The sequence below is a fragment of the Scyliorhinus torazame genome, chromosome 7 (genome assembly GCF_047496885.1).
Source record: "Scyliorhinus torazame isolate Kashiwa2021f chromosome 7, sScyTor2.1, whole genome shotgun sequence".
Lineage (NCBI taxonomy): Eukaryota > Metazoa > Chordata > Chondrichthyes > Carcharhiniformes > Scyliorhinidae > Scyliorhinus > Scyliorhinus torazame.
The window spans coordinates 102179002-102199617 of record NC_092713.1 but is presented as its reverse complement, the minus strand read 5'-3'; the positions used below and the strand labels follow the sequence as shown (position 1 = coordinate 102199617).

At 42.4% G+C, this 20616-nt stretch overlaps 1 protein-coding gene across 12 annotated transcripts in view; it reads right to left on the bottom strand.

Moving 5' to 3' along the window:
- Positions 1 to 20616, bottom strand: part of dock7 (dedicator of cytokinesis 7) — a 292969-nt gene that overhangs the window by 12434 nt on the left and 259919 nt on the right. For 5 of the 12 annotated variants that reach the window (XM_072511162.1, XM_072511167.1, XM_072511168.1 and 2 more), the window contains 6 exons: positions 20435 to 20566; positions 20177 to 20191; positions 8129 to 8254; positions 3250 to 3339; positions 1625 to 1861; positions 620 to 763 (listed from right to left, as the gene is read on the bottom strand). In XM_072511162.1, the coding sequence (XP_072367263.1) occupies positions 620 to 763; positions 1625 to 1861; positions 3250 to 3339; positions 8129 to 8254; positions 20177 to 20191; positions 20435 to 20566 (744 nt within the window). Of the gene's footprint in view, positions 1 to 619; positions 764 to 1624; positions 1862 to 3249; positions 3340 to 8128; positions 8264 to 19857; positions 19888 to 20176; positions 20192 to 20434; positions 20567 to 20616 lie in introns of all 12 variants that reach the window. The other 7 variants (XM_072511160.1, XM_072511161.1, XM_072511165.1 and 4 more) reach the window with 3 other exon arrangements.

Here is a 20616-nt window from a genome sequence, read left to right as displayed (position 1 = left end):
AATACTGCATTATTTCTTTGTGCTTTAATCACCAAGATTCAGCTGATCTGCTTTTCTAATTTTAGAATTGGTGTACCTTGAACATACGCTTGAAATGTTCCCTTCCCTCGTTCAATGTAGTGCAATTTCATGAGATTGCGCTGCGACACGGATACTAAATCGAGTGGCTGTTATTCAATTTTGAGCCCAATGAGTAGGCCACGGTATTTGACTTGGGGGAACGGGAAATAAATATTACTCAACCCTGACCACATTCTGAAGTGTCCACTTCTTGAATAGGGATTAGCAGTAGAAACCCAAGCGATTATGTTGTCTGCTTGGCTGGTGAACAATGAAATCAATTGTACGACTGACTGTCACCTACTGGGATCAGCAAACGCAGAGCAGGGATTAAACTTGAGGCCCTGCTTTGACCATGTGACTCATGATGGTGCATTTATTAAATAAGTGATCAGAGGATGTTGGCTTGAACTTCAAAGAATATGTTACATTAGTACAGACTCTTAAAAGGACATTGTCACACAGTTTTTCACTGATGTTAAACGATTCCCTGCCGGTGAATATAGCAATTGGGAAAATGTGTCAGTGGATTTTGTTCCTGATAGGCTTAAATTCATACTTGATTAACTGTTGTTCCCACTGAGCCCTGCAACACCATTTGAAGCATCTTCGGATCAGCTGGTTCTTGATGTGTTGCAAAAGCCAGCTCTTGAGTTTTCTTCTGCATATCTTCTATTGCCACTTCAATTGGTGTTAAAATGACCTGTAGATAACAAACCCAATCTTGAGTTTTATATCGGATAGCATTTTCAGTTGTGGTTTGTAGTATAACCAGTTACATTTCTCAGTACAATTTAATCATTGTATTAAGTCTCTGTGTCTTATTTGTGCAAGATTAATCCATATGTGGGGTGCCAACAGGTGGATTAGGTAATAAGGCTGTATTTACTGATTTAGCCATCACAATAGCACTGGTTTGATTTTTCTCCGAACCACGCCAACTCAGACCTTTACCTCAGCTGTGAAACAGCACAGGGGAGGGATAAAAATCAAGAAACGGTGGTCCATCTGAGACCTATCCCATCTATCAACCATTCCAGAGCAGAATTGGCAGCAGCCCGGAAGCTATAAAACCACTAAACCTCACGGTTGCAATTGGTTCCTGATCCATGAAGGAAAAGAATCCCCTTGATAAACAGGGACAGTTGCATGTCCCACAAAATCTATGTAAGTAGATGTATGCTTTTAAGAGGAAATAATAAATTCAAATACTGGACTGTCACTGAAACATTACTCTGTAGGAATGAATTTCAATTGTATTAATTATTAATGAGTGGATTATAAACGGCAACTGTATAAAAGTATTAAGGAAGCACTCCTTAGATCAAACAGATAACTCAGGGTCCATGCAAGAATAAAACAGGGAAAATTGGTGTTTTGAAGATTATCATTGTACACAATGCTCCAATTGAAAATAGATTGGAAATCTGAACGTGGTAGCGTTCTTATTCTTACAATGAACATTTATAGCAAAATATGATCCAGAGCTTTCTATTTTCTTTATCACCTTTGAGTTCCTTCAAAATGTAACAGTTTATGGTGAAACATTGATTCATTTCCTCACCTCTTCTTTTTGAGTGACATTGATCCTGGTTTTAATATAGGGGAACGTGTGGGAGACAGTCAAGATTGTTTTGCGTTTGAACTGTTCATGAAGATCACCGTGAGCTCGGCCATCCAGTGTGAATGGCGTGCAATACATGAAACGCCTCAGGTTGTAATTTTTGTCAAAGTAAGTAATCCTATCCTTCATTTCGTAGGTGTCAAAATATGGTTCCACATAAGTTATCTGAATGTAGGCCTGTAAAATATTTGAAAACAGCTAAATTCACACACAACTCACATGAAAATCTATTTCAATTCAACTACTTTATCATATAGATTATGGATGGGTTTCTTGGATTTCCTCATCTGTATCTTTACACATCCCGGCCAACATTGTGAAGAATTCTGGAGAGTGCAGCTTTATCATACCCCCTCCATAACAGCACAATGGGTGTACTTACCCCTCATGCACTACTGCGGTTCACCACCAAGTGCATTTAGGGATGGGTAACAAATGCTGGTCTTGCCAGCAACGCCCATATCCTGTGAAAGGACCTTTAAAAAAATGTTCACGCTGATTAGGTGGGTTTCTGCTCTAGCCATCACATCTCTGTGACTTGTTGATCTGCTTCACTATTTACTCCTACTTCCTCACTTGCTCTCATTCATCCAGCTCCCAAATTTCATTGGAATTTGTGGGGTGTGCACCATACATCTGTTGTGTGCAACCACTGGAGTAAAATGTAAGCAAGTACATTGGAAAATTATGGGAACTAAGGCACTTCATCTCCAAAGGTTTGTTATTCATTTTGCATTATATTCTTATGAGTGCTAGAATAAATGACAGAAATCTGCCTGTAATTGTCACAATACTGACATCAACCAGGGCACTGGAACTAGGGTACCCCCATTTGGAGTATTGTGAGCAGTTTTGAGCCCCGTATCGAAGGAAGGATATTCTAGCCTTGGAAGGGGTCCAGTGGAGGTTCACAAAAATGATCTCTGGAATGAAGAGCATGTCGTATGAGGAGTGGTTGAGGACCTGGATCTGTATTCGGTGAGTGAACGTGGAGAGGATGTTTCCACTGGTAGAAAAAACTAGAACCCGAGGACACAGCCTCAGACTGAAGGGACGATACTTTTAAAACTGGGATGAGGAGGAATTTCTTCAACCAGAGGGTGCTGAATCTGTGGAACTCTGCCGCGGAAACTTGTGGAGGTCAAATCACTAAGTGTCTTTTAGTCAGAGATAGATAGGTTCTTGATTAATAAGGGGATTAGGCAGGAGAATGGGGATGAGAAACATCAGCCATGATTGAATGGTGGAGCAGACTCGATGGGCCGAATGGCCTAATTCTGCTCCAATATCTTATGGTAACTGGCTTCAACACCCGATGAAAAAAATCAGTTGGGTTGTAATGTGTATGTAAGTAGATATTCTGTGAGAATCATAATCAATTTTAATGCCTTTCATGGCCATAGAGCCTGGCCGTATTCAGTAGCTATGATCACACACAAAGAACTGACCACTTGAGGTACAGGACCTGTGTAACAAAGCCTCAGTATAAGAGATAGCATGTTCAGAAGAGGAGGAGATAAAAGGGAATATTTAATGGACAGCTGTTACAATAACATATTCTTCACCTTACTGGGATCCAGTTTGCATTTGTCCACTGGATTGGAATCTTTGATAACTTCGACAACATCCTCACCAAAACGTTCACCATAAAATGCCTAATCCAAAAGAAATATATTCATTAAATATTAAACACTGATAAGTATTACAGTATTCTATAGTATTTTGAAATGTAAAAATATTTTGAGTGCCTGCAGCCATAGGTAATGGCTACTGGATGTTATTCGAAAGCGGATTCTGAACTGTCTCTCTACTATCTGATTTTAAAAATAAATTTAGAGTACCCAATTATATATATTTTTTCCAATTAAGGGGCAATTCAGCATGGCCAATCCACCTAACCTGCACATCTTGGATTGTGGGGTGAAACCCACGCAGACATGGGGAGAATCTGCAAACTCCACACAGACAGTGATCCAGGGCCGGGATTCGAACCCGGGTCCTCAGTGCCGCAGTCCCAGTGCTCCTGCGCCACATGCCATCCTGTCTCTGTACTATCTGGAACACATGTGTTGAGGCAACAGAAATTCAGGATGTCACTTTTCAAGATTTGCTTAAACAATGCCACTCTGCTGTTGACTTTGAATATCTATCGGACTTTTGATCCCCTCAACTCAGCAAACTCCTGCTGGATGAATATGCCTGGCTAACAGGCAGGTGATTTTCTTGCCTTTAATAATCGCCAGCCAGGTGTTGCCCACATGCCCTGTGATTTTTTTTCCCCCCACAGACATCATGTTGTCAAGCCCACAAATTTGCAAACACCACTCCATCCTGCACCCCACCAGGAAAGTTCCCCAACAATATGCCAAGCCCCCCTCCAACAAAAATTAGGAATTCCCTCCCGGATTTTCATTGTTGTTCTTGGTCTTTTCTGCTTTTGCTCAGTGGTCTTCTGTCAGCTGATTCCTCTCCTGTAATATTAAGCGGTTTTATTTTGAGCTGCCAAGAATGAAAAAGAGCTGCCTGCAGAAGCTTATTTTCTTCCAGGACCCTGCCACCTGTCTTCTCCACTCACTGCTCCCCTCATCCCATCCCTATCTGAACTGACTACCCCGTCCCTAGGCCCAGGCAGTCCACCTGCTTCCTTTGGGCTGCAACCTCATTCTGTCCTTCATCAGTTCTCTCCACTGCCTCCCTCCAATGGCTTCCTACAACTCTACCTTTCCCCAACTCCCTATTCTCTCACTCCCCTTTACCTCTTCCGAGCTACTAACCCTTTCTACCTTCCCTTTCTCTGGCATCCAACTTCTTTTTTTAACAAAGAAAATTACAGCACAGGAACAGGCCCTTCGGCCCTCCCAGCCTGCGCCGATCCAGATCCTTTATCTAAACCTGTCTTCTATTTTGCAAGGATCTACTTCCCTCTGTTCCCCGCCCGTTCATATATCTGTCTCGATGCATCTTAAATGATGCTATCGTGCCCGCCACTACCACCTCCGCTGGCAAAGCGTCCAGGCACCCACCACCCTCTGTGTAAAAAAACTTTCCACGCACATCTCCCTTAAACTGTCCCCTTCTCACCTTGAAATCGTGACCCCTTGTAATTGACACTCCCTCTCTTGGAAAAAGCTTGTTGCTATCCACCCTGTCCATACCTCTCATAATTTTATAGACCTCAATCAGGTCCCCCCTCAACCTCCGTCTTTCCAATGAAAACAATCCTAATCTACTCAACCTTTCTTCATAGCTAGCACCCTCCATACCAGGCAACATCCTGGTGAACCTCCTCTGCACCCTCTCTAAAGCATCCACATCTTTCTGCTAATGTGGCGACCAGAACTGCACGCAATATTCCAAATGTGGCCTAACCAAAGTCCTATACAACTGTAACATGACCTGCCGACCCTTGTACTCAATACCCCGTCCGATGAAGGCAAGCATGTTGTATGCCTTCTTGACCACTCTATCGACCTGCGTTGCCACCTTTAGGGTATAATGGACCTGAACTCCCAGATCTCTCTACACCAATTTTCCCCAGGACTCTTCCATTGACCATACAGTCCGCTCTTGAATTAGATCTTCCAAAATGCATCACCTCGCATTTGCCTGGATTGAGCTCCATCTGCCATTTCTTTGCCCAACTCCCCAATCTATCTATATTTTGCTGTATTCTCTGACAGTCCTCCTCACTATCTGCAACTCCACCAATCTTACTTTCATCTGCAAACTTGCTAATCAGACCACCTATACCTTCGTCCAGATCATTTATGTATATCACAAACAACAGTGGTCCGAGCACGGATCCCTGTGGAACACCACATCATCTTTCTCCATTTTGAGACACTCCCACCATTACTCTCTGTCTCCTGTTGCTCAGCCAGTTCTTTATCCATCTAGCTAGTACACCCTGAACCCCATACGACTTCACTTTTTTCATCAACCTGCCATGGGAAACTTTATCAAACGCCTTACTGAAGTCCATGTATATGACATCTACAGCCCTTCCCTCATCAATTAACTTTGTCACTTCCTCAAAGAATTCTATTAGGTTTGTAAGACATGACCTTCCCTGGACAAAACAATGCTGCCTATCACTGAAAATTCCCTGGATTATCCCTGCTATCCTTCTTAAACAAAGGGACAACATTAGTAATTCTCCAGTCCTTCGGGACCTCACCCGTGCTCAAGGATGCTGCAAAGATATCTGTTAAGGCCCCAGCTATTTCGTCCCTCGCTTCCCTCAGTAACCTGGGATAGATCCCATCAGGACCTTGTCCACCTTAATGCCTTTTAGAATACCCAAAACTTCCCCCTTATGCCGACTTGACCTAGAGTATTTAAACATCCATCCCCAGCCTCAACATCCGTCATGTCCCTCTCCTTGGTGAATACCGATGCAAAGTACTCATTAAGAATCTCACCCATTTCCTCTGACTCCACGCATAAATTCCCTGTTTTGTCTTTGAGTGGGCCAATCCTTTCTCTAGTTACCGTCTTGCTCCTTATATACGAATAAAAGGCTTTGGGATTTTCCTTAACCCTGTTAGCCAAAATATTTTATGACCCCTTTTAGCCCTCTTTATTGCGCGTTTGAGATTTGTCCTACTTTCCCGATATTCCTCCAAAGCTTCATCAGTTTTAAGTCGCCTAGATCTTGCGTATGCTTCCTTTTTCATTTTAGCTAGTCTCACAATTCCACCCGTCATCCATGGTTCCCTAATCTTGCCATTTCTATCCCTCATTTTCACAGGGACATGTCTGTCCTGCACTCTAATCAACCTTTCCTTAAAAGACTCCTACATTTCAAATGTGGATTTACCCTTAAACAGCTGCTCTCAATCCACATTCCCTAGCTCCTGCCGAATTTTGTTATACTTGGCCTTTCCCCAATTTAGCACTCTTCCTTTAGGACCACTCTCGTCTTTGTCCATGAGTATTCTAAAACTTACGGAATTGTGATCGGTTTGGGTGATTCCCAAAGTAATCACCGACTGAAACTTCAACCACCTGGCCGGGATCATTCCTCAATACCAGGTCCAGTATGGCCCCTTCCCGAGTTGGACTATTTACATACTGTTCTAAAAAACTCTCCTGGATGCTCCTTAGAAATTCTGCTCCATCTACGCCTCCAACACTACATGAGTCCCATTCAATGTTGGGGAAGTTAAAATCTCCCATCACGACCACCCTATTGCTCCTACATTTTTCTATAATCTGTCTACATATTTGTACCTCTACTTCACGCTCGCTTTTGGGAGGTCTGTAGTAAAGTCCCAACAATGTTACTGCACCCTTCCTATTTCTTAGCTCTACCCATATTGCCTCAGTGCTTGAATCCTCCATCGTGCCCCCCTTAATCACAGCTGTGCTATCATCTCTGACCAATAATGCAACTCCTCCACCCCTTTTACCTCCCTCTCTATCCCTCCTGAAGCATCTATACCCTGGGATATTTAGTTGCCAGTCTTGCCCTTCCCTCAACCAAGTCTCAGTAATACCAATAACATCATATTCCCAGGTACTAATCCAAGCCCTAAATTCATCTGCCTTACCTGCTACACTTCTCGCATTGAAACAAATGCATCTCAGACCACCTGTCCCTTTGCGTTCATCATCTCTTCCCTGTCTACTCTTCCCCTTAGTCACATTGAGTTTATTATCTAGTACCTTACTGTCTTTAGTTGCTGCCTCTTTACTGACCTCTAACTTCCTAATCTGGTTCCCATCCCCGGCCACATTAGTTTAAAACCTCCCCAACAGTGTTAGCAAAAGCACCCCCTAGGACATTGGTTCCAGTCCTGCCCAGGTGTAGACCATGCGATTTGTAATGGTCCCACCGCCCCCAGAACCGGTTCCAATGTCCCAAAAATCTGAACCCCTCTCACCTGCACCATCTCTCAAGCCATGTATTCATTCTGACTATTTCTATTTGAATTTCTACTCTGACTGTCTCGTGGCACTGGTAGCAATCCTGAGATTACTACCTTTGAGGTCCTACTTTTTAATTTATCTCCTAACTCCCTAAATTCTGATTGTAGGACCTCATCCTGTTTTTTACCTATATCGTTGGTGCCTAAATGCACCACGACAACTGGCTGTTCACCTTCCCCCTTCAGTATGTCCTGCAGCCGGTCGGAGACATCTTCTCTGTGCTCGCTTCCCTGCTTCTAACCTTGTGCTACTTGCTCCTCTTCTGACCCTGCTCCACTCACCCTGTCATCTATCCTGCTGTCCCAACCATCTGAACATCTTCATTCTACCACTATCTGCCCCAATCCAATTATCTTCCACCTTCTAACCTTGTCGGACCCGGAAAATTCACTTGTTCTCAACTCTCCACGTGTAATTCCATGGTTGACAGTCTAGAGTTTTAGGCAATTTATTGAACATGAGCTTTTGGAAATAAAAACTTAATAAAGTTATGTCATGGTTATTTCAGCTCACCTCAAGGCGATGAGAGATTTCAGCCAGTTTTGTTATGGCTGGCTCTTTGTAAACAAACTCTTGTTCATCCAGGTCACCAAACTTGGACCCATAGAAGCCAACACGGAAATAGGTACCAAACATCCTCTTTCCATCCTATAAACGGGAATTTTTATGGTTACCTTGGAGCAACCACACACTGCAGCAATGATCTTGTTTACACTTATCACATGTCACACATGAAGTTAGAAAAGTCTATTTAGTCTATTATGCTCACTCCCTCCATAGGCTATTTTACCTGATTCATTTAAACTTAAGGGAATGTCTAAATATTCTTGGATCCTGAAAGCAACAAATTAAAAGGTTTTCCAATGTAATTTGTTCTTCATTATGAACTAATGTTACAAAGACAGTTCAACTATTTTATAGCGAGCATATTTGGTCTAAAAAATATATTTTGAGTCTGCCTGCAGCCATAGATAATTGTCTCTGGATGTTATTGTAAAGCAGATTCTAAGCTGTCCCTTTGCACTATACTGGAACATCATGTTGTTTAGAGGCAAGAAAGATTCCGGATAAGTCACTTTTCAAGAAATGCTTAAACATCTTCACATATCTGTTGTTCACCTTCACTTCCTTATAAGTTCACTTTCACATTCAATATATCAAACATTTTAATCATGTATTAGCTTTTAACCTCAATGGTCTATTAGGGAAAATAATCGTCCCTTTATTTTAAGTTATTTCCTTCCCTCCACCCAAGCAAAGTTTAGAGGGGCAATATGGTAGACTAAACTGTCTCTGCCACCGTTATTTTCTAGGTAGCTTCTGAAAAGCATATGTGGACCAAGAGAAAAACCCAGTAGTGAATTACGCCAGCATGATGTCATGCCGCCAGAGAGAGCATTCCCCAGGGCGGGATGCAATGGCGCAAAGCCATTTAATTATATTTAAGTGCATGTAAATTTATGGAAATCAGGTTGCCGCTCTTTCTGGGAGTGAACCTGATCACGTCACCGGTGGGGGTCGGGGATGTTCTCAAACTGAGATCTCGCCGGCGCAAATCCCATTATGGCCCTCTCACAAGATTTAGTGGCCATAACTGGATTTGTGGCTGTGGCCAACTGACTGGAAAAATCACAGCCTACATTTCACATCACCACAAATCAAAGTCAGTTCTTTCCTTTTGTGCACTCACCTCTCCCTACAGCCCTCTTCCTCATCCACACAGGGAGCACGTACCTCATACCTGTTGGACAAGGTCAAGGGCTGAGGCTCCTAAACTCAGGATCCCCCTACCTGCCTCCCTTGCAGTCACACCACTCTGGTGTGTTTAGAGTGCTGGGAGAGGTGAGTGCACAAAAGGTGTGGCAGCAGTGCCTTTAGACACGGAGTGCTGATTGGAACAGAGTGCATCTGAGTTTAGGTGAGTGACTTGAGTTCGGGTGAGTGGCGAGAGAGGGCTGTGTTTTTGTTGGGTTTATCCTTGAGGTTCTATAAAGAATTAAAAAATATATATATTTAAATTAATTAACCAGGTGATGTGCTGTTGCTGTATGAAGATGGAACTGGTGGATCCCATTGAGACCGTCAGTGACCACATCTGCAGCAAGTGTTGGCTGCTCGAGGAACTTGGGCTCAGAATTGATGAGCTGGAGACCGAGCTGCACACACTGCGGCACATCAGGGAGGGGGAACATTACCTGGACGCTTTGTTTCAGGAGGCAGTCACACCCGGTAGAATAAGTACTGTTAATTCAGACAGTGGTCAGGGACAGAGTGGTGTGACTGCAAGGGAGGCAGGTAGGGGGATCCTGAGTTTAGGAGTTGAGGAGCCTCAGCCCTTGACCTTGTCCAACAGGTATGAGGTACTTGCTCCCTGTGTGGATGAGGAAGAGGGCTGTAGGGAGGATGCGTTGACTGACCACTGCACCGTGGTACAGGAAGCCATTCAAGAGGGGGGAGCAAAAAGACAAGTGGTAGTTGTAGGGGATTCTATAATTAGGGGGATTGATGGCATCCTTTGTAAGTCAGATCGAGAGTCCCGCATGGTATGTTGCCTGCCCGGTGCCAGGGTGAGGGACATCTCTGATCAGCTTGAAAGGATTTTGGAGAGGGAGGGGGAGGATCCAGTTGTTGTGGTCCACGTTGGGACTAACAACATAGGTAAGACTAGGAAAGAGGACCTGTTTGGGGATTATCAAACACTAGGGACTACATTAAAGAACAGGTCCTCCAGGGTTATAATCTCTGGATTACTACCCGAGCCATGTGCCAATTGGCATAGGGTTGAGAAAATTAGAGAAGTTAACATGTGGCTAAAGGAGTGGTGCGGGAAAGAGGGATTCCATTTCATGGGGCATTGGCATCAGTACTGGGGCAGGAGGGACCTGTACCGTTGGGACGGTCTTCACCTGAACCATTCTGGGACCAGTGTTCTGGCGAATAGGATAAATAGGTTGGTCACAAGGACTTTAAACTAGCAAGTTGGGGGGGTGGGGGGGGAAGGGAAATGTAAAGCTATGGACAGTATAATGGTTAATGGAGATCAAGGCAGCTGGTTACGTGACAGGTTATTATGTAGAGATATGGGTTCAAAGACAAGGAAAATTAGGAGAAAGGGTAAGAGGAAAAATAAATTGCGAAAAGTTACTGATCAAGGTGTTAGGATTCATAACAAAGACATAAAAAACAGCATAAGTGTACTTTACCTGAATGCTCGTAGTATACGAAATAAGGTAAATGAGTTGATGGCGCAAATCATCGTGAATGACTATGATATAGTGGCCATTACTGAAACATGGTTAAAAGATGGTCACGACTGGGAGTTAAATATCCAAGGGTATCAGACTATACGAAAGGATAGAATGGACGGTAAGGGCGGTGGTGTAGCTTTGTTGTTTAAGGATGGCATCCGGGCAATAGTAAGGGATGATATTGGTGCTATGGAGGACAAGGTTGAATCAATTTGGGTGGAAATCAGGAATAGTAAGGCGAAAAGGTCACTGATAGGAGTAGTCTATAGGCCACCAAATAGTAACAGGATGGTAGGGCAGGCAATAAGCAAAGAAATAACGGATGCATGTAGAAATGGTACAGCGGTTATCATGGGAGATTTTAATCTGCATATCGATTGGTTTAACCAGGTTGGTAAAGGCAGCCTTGAGGAGGAGTTTATAGAATGTGCCCGGGATAATTTCCTGGAACAGTATGTAATGGAACCTACAAGGGAACAAGCGGTCCTAGATCTGGTCCTGTGTAATGAGGCAGGATTGATTAATGATCTCATAGTTCGGGATCCTCTTGGAAGGAGCGACCACAGTATGGTGGAATTTAAAATACAATTGGAGGATGACAAGGTAAAATCAAACACTAGTGTTTTGTGCTTAAACAAAGGCGATTACAATGGGATGAGATGAGAACTAGCTAAGGTAGACTGGGAGCAAAGACTTCATGGTGAAGCAGTTGAGGAACAGTGGAGAACCTTCCGAGCGATCTTTCACAGTGTTCAGAAAAGGTTCATACCGACAAAAAAGAAAGACGGTAGAAAGGGGAAAAATCGACCGTGGATATCTAAGGAGGTGAGGGAGAGTATCAAATTGAAGGAAAAAACATACAAAGTGGCAAAAATTAGTGGGAGACTAGAGGACTGGGAAGTCTTTAGGGGACAACAGAAAGCTACTAAAAAAGCCATAAAGAGTAAGGTAGACGATGAAAGTAAACTGGCTCAGAACATAAAAGCAGATAGTAAAAGCTTCTACAAATATATAAGACAAAAAAGAGTGGCTAAGGTAAATATTGGTCCTTTGGAAGATGAGAAGGGAGATTTAATAATAGGAGACGGGGAAATGGCTGAGGAGCTGAACAGGTTTTTTGGGTCAGTCTTCACAATGGAGGACACAAATAACATGCCAGTGACTGATGGAAATAAAGATATGATAGGTGAGGACCTTGAGATGATTGTAATCACTAAGGAGGCAGTATTGGACAAGCTAATGGGGCTAAAGGTAGACAAGTCTCCTGGCCCTGATGGGATGTATCCCAGAGTGTTAAAAGAGATGGCTAGGGAAATTGTAAATGCACTAGTGATAATTTATCAAAATTCACTAGACTCTGGGGTGATCCCAGAGGATTGGAAAGTAGCAAACGTGACACCACTGTTTAAAAAAGAGGTCGGCAGAAAGCGGGTAATTATAGGCCGGTAAGCTTAACTTCGGTTGTAGGGAAAATGCTGGAATCTATCATTAAGGAGGAAATAGCGGGGCACCTGGAGGGATATTGTCCCATTGGGCAGACACAGCATGGGTTCACAAAGGGTAGGTCGTGTCTGACTAATTTGGTAGAATTGTTTGAGGACGTTACCAGTGCAGTAGATAACGGGGAGCCAATGGATGTGGTATATCTGGATTTCCAGAAAGCTTTTGACAAGGTGCCACACAAAAGGTTGCTGCATAAACTAAAGATGCATGGCATTGAGGGTAAAATGGTAGCATGGGTAGAGGATTGGTTAACTAACAGAAAGCAGAGAGTGGGGATAAATGGGTGTTTCTCTGGTTGGCAACCTGTAACTAGTGGGGTCCCTCAAGGATCAGTGTTGGACCCGCAGTTGTTCACAATTTACATAGACGATTTGGAGTTGGGGACCGAGTGCAATGTGTCAAAGTTTGCAGACGACACTAAGATGAGTGGTAAAGCAAAAAGTGCAGAGGATACCGGAAGTCTGCAGAAGGATTTGGATAGGTTAGGTGAATGGGCTAGGGTCTGGCAGATGGAATTCAATGTTGCCAAGTGTGAGGCTATCCATTTTGGGAGGAATAACAGCAGAATGGATTATTCTTTAAACGGTAAGATGTTAAAACATGCTGCTGTGCAGAGGGACCTGGGTGTGCTGGTGCACGAGTCGCAAAAAGTTGGTGTGGAGGTGCAACAGGTGATTAAGAAGGCTTATCGAGTTTTGTCTTTCATTGCTAGAGGGATGGAGTTCAAGACTAGTAAGGTTATGCTGCAATTGTATAGGGTGTTGGTGAGGCCGCATCTGGAGTATTGTGTTCAGTTTTGGTCTCCTTACCTGAGAAAGGACATATTGGCACTGGAGGGAGTGCAGAGGAGATTCACTAGGTTGATCCCAGAGTTGAGGGGATTAGATTATGACGAGAGGTTGAGTAGACTGGGACTGTACTCATTGGAGTTTAGAAGGATGCGGGGGGATCTTATTGAGACATATAAAATTATGAAGGGAATAGATAGGATAGATGCGGGCAGGTTGTTTCCACTGGTCGGGGAAAGCAGAACTAGGGGGCATAGCCTCAAAATAAGAGGAGGTAGATTTAGGACGGAGTGTAGGAGGAACTTCTTCACCCAAAGGGTTGTGAATCTCTGGAATTCCTTGCACAGCGAAGCAGTTGAGGCTCCTTCTTTAAACGTTTTTAAGAAAAAATAGATGCCTTTCTAAAGAATAAAGGGATTTGGGGATATGGTGTACGGGCCGGAGAGTGGAGCTGAGTCCACAAAGATCAGCCATGATCTCATTAAATGGAGGAGCAGGCTCGAGGGCACAGATGGCCTACTCCTGTTCCTAGTTCTTATGTTCTTTCAATACCAAATTAACACTGTTGCTAATGCAAGGTTTAGGCAAATAATATTCAAGATTATATTTTTAATATTCTCCCTCTGCTATTGTGAAGACACTGACCCAACCTTGGGAATTTGTTCAATCTGTTCTAAGTACTATCCTGTACCTTGCCTCTAAGTGGCCATTTCTCACAAGTAGGTTTAGAAAGTGTCAATAATATATTTGACTGTGGTAACATCACAGCTGATCCCAATCCTGTCCTTACCAAAGAACCCCCCAACATGAGGATTGTTTCCCCTCTCAGAACTAGGGGTGCTGATGCCCCAGTTGCTGCCTTGGCTGAGCTAAGATTACTTCATTCAGAATACATATTGGATCTAGGACCTTCCTAGTCTAGCTCAGATCCAAAGTGAGCAATTTATTTAGCAGCTGAGACACAAGTTCGCTTGCATATTCATTTTATCTATTAAATAACTGAAATAAACTCATTCCTCAATGAAAGCTCAAAAGCTTTAATTTTCATGCATTTAAAAGATATCAATTACCAAAGATTAAAATCCCTATTTTGTTTAGTTTATTCGGTGTCAGTACTAGGGGTTTCCTGAGATAACTGTAATAAGGACAAATGTCTCAAGAATTGTACCCAGGTGCATGCTGGGACCACTGAAATGCCCAACTGGATTGTGTTGGATACCAATGAGAAAGTCTCAGATTTGCCAAGTGCTAGTAATGTGGGCTATAACAATCTGGAAAGTGCTACTGCATGAGGCAAATCAATCCTCTGTATATAATGTACATCAACAATACATAACAATTATCCACTTTAAAACAATTCACAGAAACCTTTGGGTGGGTTTAAATTTAAAAATAACTAATTAATTTGGACAAAACAATCCACACCAACAAATGCATTGAGGAGAAGTACACACACTGTTAATCAACAGCAAACAAAAAAACTTTAGAATGTTAATAAAGTTTAGAGACTTAGGACATCACTTAAAAATGATTGCATGTCATGCATTTTGGGCTAGAATGAACATTAAAATGCATGTGCTGCATTGCAATCATGGACTTTATTCCTGTTAATCTATTTTGCAAATTCTTTTGTTGACTTGTCATTTTTATTTATATTTAGGATGGCTGTTAGGCTTAAAGAGGATGAAAAATCTATGAAGAGGACTTTCTGTACAAAGTACTCCCCACCGCTTGAAACAATGCAAATTTCAAAATGTAGTTAAACTCTCAGCTACATCTCTAAGTATCTCTTTTATTTCAATGGGAGATGTTATTTTGGGCTTTCTTGGGCCTGTCCTGCAGTTGCCTGACACCAGGGAAAATTCTCTGTCTAACCCTATTCTTTCCAGGGAGGCAATATGGTGTACCTTCCTGAGGCATACTCTCCCTGGCCCCACCCTTTTATTACTAGCACAGATCAGTACTGATACTCAACCAGGGTTATAACCATAGCAGCATTGCCCCAAGGAAACAAGAGGAGCTGTCAACACTGCCATTGAGAAGGCAAGTGATAGCCTGTTGACTTCCTCTGGCATTTCCCTCTTTAGCAGCTCTTAAGAACCACTGACATGACAGCAGTACACACATTTCAATTTTTCTTTTGTCTGCATAGAAATACAGCTCCTTGTTGGCCTGGTTTAATTTGAGCAGGGAAATCAAACTTGTGCTTTTCCATTCTGTCATGCTACATATGATTTGTCATGGCATGTAATTCTTTGGTGTGTTTTGATGTATGTAGTTCAATCACATTGGCATACTGCCTATGTATTTGCAACATAGAAAATCTACAAGCAGATAACAGGCATGGCAGATAACAGGAAAAAGCAACACAAGGAACAGCCACAAACAAACATAGGAATAAATACAAAATTTAACAGCAAATTAATTACAATAGGACTTTAAGAAATTGCAGCAGGATGCGAGACAGAAATTATTTAACAAAAACAATTGTGCAATATTCACTCCTGATTTTTACTCATACCTCAAGTACAAATAGCTAGTGTCTTTGAGTGTATATGAAAGACCTGCTTTTATATAAATCCTCACACATAGCTTTAAGGTTAAGTCAAGTTTGACTAACCTAGTTAAACTTTTGGAAGCAGTCACTAATCATTGAATCATAAAATGGTTAGAACACAGGAGGCCATTCAGCCCATCTCTCTGCGAAGCAACCCAGCTAGTCCCACTCCCTATGGCCCTGTTAAACCTTCCTCTTTGGATGCTTATCTAATTCCATTTTGAAGCCACAACTGAATCTGCACCACACTTTTGTCATGATATTCAAACACACATCACAACACACACATCATGATAGACAGACCAATAAGCACACATAACACGACAGCCAATCACAGACAAGAGCAGACACAGTATAAGACAAGAAACACGACACCTCCTGGTCAGTCCATCTGGAGACAGGACAAGGCCAGGACCTCATTAACAAGACACTCACACAGTCACCACGTGCTGAGCACCAAGTCAGATGCGTAAATAACTAATTGGAATAAAACTGCGTTGTACCAATAGCAACCGTGTTGGTTCGTCTGTACCTCAGAGCACCCAACACCACAACTTTCAGGCGGTGCATTCCAGATCCTAGTCACTCACTGCACAACAAAGATTTCCCTTATGTCAACATTGCTTCTTCTGCTAATCACCTTAAGTTGATGTCCTCTGGATTCTCAACCATTAACCAGTTTCTCTTTCTCCATTTGTCTGGACCTCTCATAATTTTGAATTCCTTTTTCAAATCTCTTCTCAACCTTCCCTTCTCGAAAAAGCACAGCTTCTCCAATCTATCAGGTGGCATGGCGGCACAGTGGTTAGCATAGCTGCCTCACAGCGTCAGGAACCCGGGTTCAATTCCAGCTTTGGTGACTGTCTATTTGGAGTTTGCACATATTCTCCCCGTGTCTGCGAGGGGTGCTCCGTTTCCTCCCACAGTCCAAAGATGTGCAGGGTAGATAGATAAGCCATGATAAATCGCCCCTTCGTGCCCAAAGGTTTAGGTCGGGTTACTGGGGGAGTGGGTCTAGGTAGGCTGTATTTCAGAGGGTTGGTGCAGGTTTGGTGGGCCGAGTGGCCTCTTTCTGCACCGTAGGGATTCTATTCTATGATTCTATCCATCCATCCCTGGAACCATTTTCATAAATCTTTCTGTATGTACCCTTTCTAAAGCATTCATATCCTTCCTAAAGTGCCATTCCTAGAATTGGACACAATACTACGGCTGAGGCAGTGTTTTTTTAATTAAAATTTTGTTTAGAATACACAATTTATTTTTTCAATTAGGGGCAATTTAGCGTGGCCAATCCATCTGCCCTACACATCTTTGGTTTGTGGGGGTGAGACCCACGCAGACATGGGGAGAATGTGCAAACTCCACATGAACAGTGACCTGGGGAAGGGATCGAACCCAGGTCCTCAGCACCGAAGGCAGCAGTGCTAACCACTGCACCACCATGCCGCCCTGAGGCAGTGTTTTATAAAAGTTCATCACCTCATCATCATGCTCTTGTACCTTATATACCTCTGTTTTTAAAGCCCAGTTTCCCATATACTTCAGTTAGCCAATTTCTCAATCTGCCTTGCCACCTCAATAAGTAAGTATCCATAGACATTATCTGTAACAATGTATGGAAGGCATTTGATAAGGTTCCGGGCAAAAGACTAATAGAAAAAATGATTGTGTGTTGGAACTGAATGTAGTCTTCACTTGGGTTGAAAATTATTTGGAAGATGGGAGAAAGAAAATACAAAAAGGTTTATACTTTAATTAATGGGATTTGACCAGTGGTGTTTCTCCAGGGTATGTTCTGGGGTCTCAACGTTTCACCATATTTATTGATGACTGATGGAGGAATAAAGACAGGTGTCTTAGGAACGGCAGTATGTAGTGTAGATGTTGCAAAAAGACAGACAGATTAAGCGAGTGGGCAAAATTAGGACAAAGAGAGTTTAATATGGGCAATTGTAAGGACATCCACTTTGGCCTCAAAACATTGGTTAGGCCACAGCTAGAGTACTGTGTGCAGTTCTGGTTGCCACACTATAGGAAGGATGTGATTGCACTGGAGAAGGTGCACAGGGGATTCACCAGGATGTTGCCTGTGCTGGAGCATTTGAGATGCAAAGAGAGACTGGATAGGTTTGGGTTGCTTTCTTTGGAGCAGAGAAGGCAGAAGAGCCCCTGATTCAGGTGTGTAAAATTATGAGGGGTATGGACAGGAGCAGCTGTTCCCCTTAGTTGAATGGTCAATAACGAGGGGCAAGAGGTTTCAAGGGGATTTGAGGAAAAGCTTTTCACCCAGATGGTGGTGGGAATCTGGAATACACTGCCTGGGAGGGTAGTAGAGGTGGGAAACTTCACAATCTTCAAAAAGTGCGTGGACGACCATTTGAAATGTCGCAACATTCAAGATTATGGGCCAAGTGCTGGAAAGTGGGATTAGTGCAGATTTAGTGTAGTTTTGTCGGTGCAGGTTCGATGGCCAAAGGGCCTCTTCTGTACTGTATGGTTCTATAATAGATAAATCAGAATATTTTCTAAATGGTGAGATAGTAAGACCTATAAGGGACCAGAGTCATTTGGTGGTCCATCTTTATAGCATTAAAAAACAGTACAAAGGTATAAAAACAATTAAAAAGGTTAATTAAATGTTGTCCTTTATCTCAATGGGCTGGAATAAAAAGGGAAGGATATTATATTTTGGATATTTACAGCATTGGTTAGACTGCATCTGAAATACTGCATTTAGTTTTGGGCACAAAATCTCAGAATAGATTTACTGGCTTTGGAGTGGATGCAGTGCTGACTCGCCAGATTAATACCAGGTCTAAAAGGTTAAATTATGAAGACAGGTGGAAACCACTCTTCAGTACAGAAGATTGAAAGGTGATCTGATTGACAGATTTAAATCATCTCCCCTTTTCAGTTACTAAGCCATGATTCATCATAATCTAAGCAAAATCTGGCAAATTCAGACTATCTACAAGGTAGTTTATATTTTGTGAAACATACAGAATTAATCTAGATAAATCCACCTATTTGATTTGGGGCTTCGATTGCGAAATCACTTTCAGAGATAGTCTCACATCTCTTAAGCTTCAAGGGAGACATAAACATTTTTAACCAGCATGTTCCGGTTAGCAGTGCTTTGAATGTGCATCTATCGTTGAGGATCCACTTCTGTCCAATTTGAGAGCAGTATGAAGCCAGTTTACACATGACAGAGAATACTGTCCAAGCTGGGATGGTATTGGATGCTGTCAAAGTTAACAGTAACTTTGCAGAAGGGGCAGCATGGTGGTGCAGTGGTTAGCACTGGTGCCTCACGGCGTCAAGGACCCGGGTTCGATCCAGGCCCTGGGTCACTGTCCGTGTGGAGATTGCACATTCTCCCCGTGTCTGCATGGGTCTCACCCCCACAATCCAAAGATGTGCAGGGTGGGTGAATTGGCCACGCTAAATTGCACCTTAATAGGGAAAAAAACTTTGCAGAAGAAGAAAAGTTGAAATAGTAGCTTACGGGAGTGAATGTTGCAGAATTATTTAAATATTTAGTCACACAAGACAACCACCTTGATGCCAACACAATGAATGTTGGTATATGGGATGCATGATAAAGCAAGCACCCAGAGGAGAAAATAAAAAGTAATTTGATTGACATAAAATGTAATTTCTTTCCCCCAACAAGGAATGCATCAGGTATCGCAATAGATCAACGAAGTAGAAAACTTACCACAATTAGGACAGTTATAAAAGCAGGAGGAAGGGGTCAGCATCAGGGCGAGAGAGAGAGAGAGAGAGAGAAAGAGGAGAAAACATAAATTATTTTAAAAGGGCAGGGATCTTTGAAACAAAAAGGTAACAAATTCCAGCAATAAAAGTAAATTTAAAAAGACAGCAGCTATCAACTCCACTCGATCATGACAGCACAGCGCAACATGCAGTATCTGATAATAAAAGGGATAGCATACTCAGCCCACCACATGATGAGAAAGGAGAGACTAGCACAGATCGGCACTGGACAAGTAAACAGGCTAGGGAGGTATTTTACCATGCAATGTTGCAATGTGTGACTCGTGAACGATGGACACAAATAATTGCATTGAGAAAACAAAAATGTATGAATCAAAACTAGTAAGATAAAGAAAACCTTACTGCCAGCAGCAGTGAGAGGCAAATACATGTCTGTGAAACAAACACAATTAAAAGCTAGTGATAATGGAAGTGACTCATTCACAGGACTCTTCATTAGTGAGAAAATGTCTACTTAACATGCGCCATCTGTGAGATCTGTTCATCGGAAAGCATTTCACGTGACCTCAGCAGAGAAAAAAACTACAATTCTGAGGTCAAAGGAAATGGCTTCATAGCCAGACTACAACAGAACACCCACAGCCAGCACACACGGGCAAAGCATTCGCACGAGTCTTACGTAAAACATTAGTGTTCCAACATCAACTGAAGTAACACCTACCTCCCAGCCAGTACTCTGTGTAACAGAAAGTAGAGTCAAGTCAAGTCAGTCACACAACAAATATCCTGTAAAGTTTGGATCACGTGCAAAAAGAAAAGCATGCATATACAACTTTAAATGTACGCTTTTGAATAGTTTTTCCAACAATGTGCTCTAGTCTTACAGTAAACCAAGAAAATAAATTACCTAAAATCAAATATCCACAATTTTAAAAGGTATTTGAAATTAAACTTAAATGAAGCATGTGAAATAAATTACCTGATGGACTATTTTGCTGAATGCATCTTGGAGTTTACCATGAATAGTTGCCAGTTTTTTTGCATCACGATTAGCCTCATGGATTGGAATTAGAACCTTGTAAACTTCATTAACAGCCTCATACATTCCAGCCTGTGATTTGAAAGTCCAAAATAATTGATGCAGCAAATGAAAATCTGTAT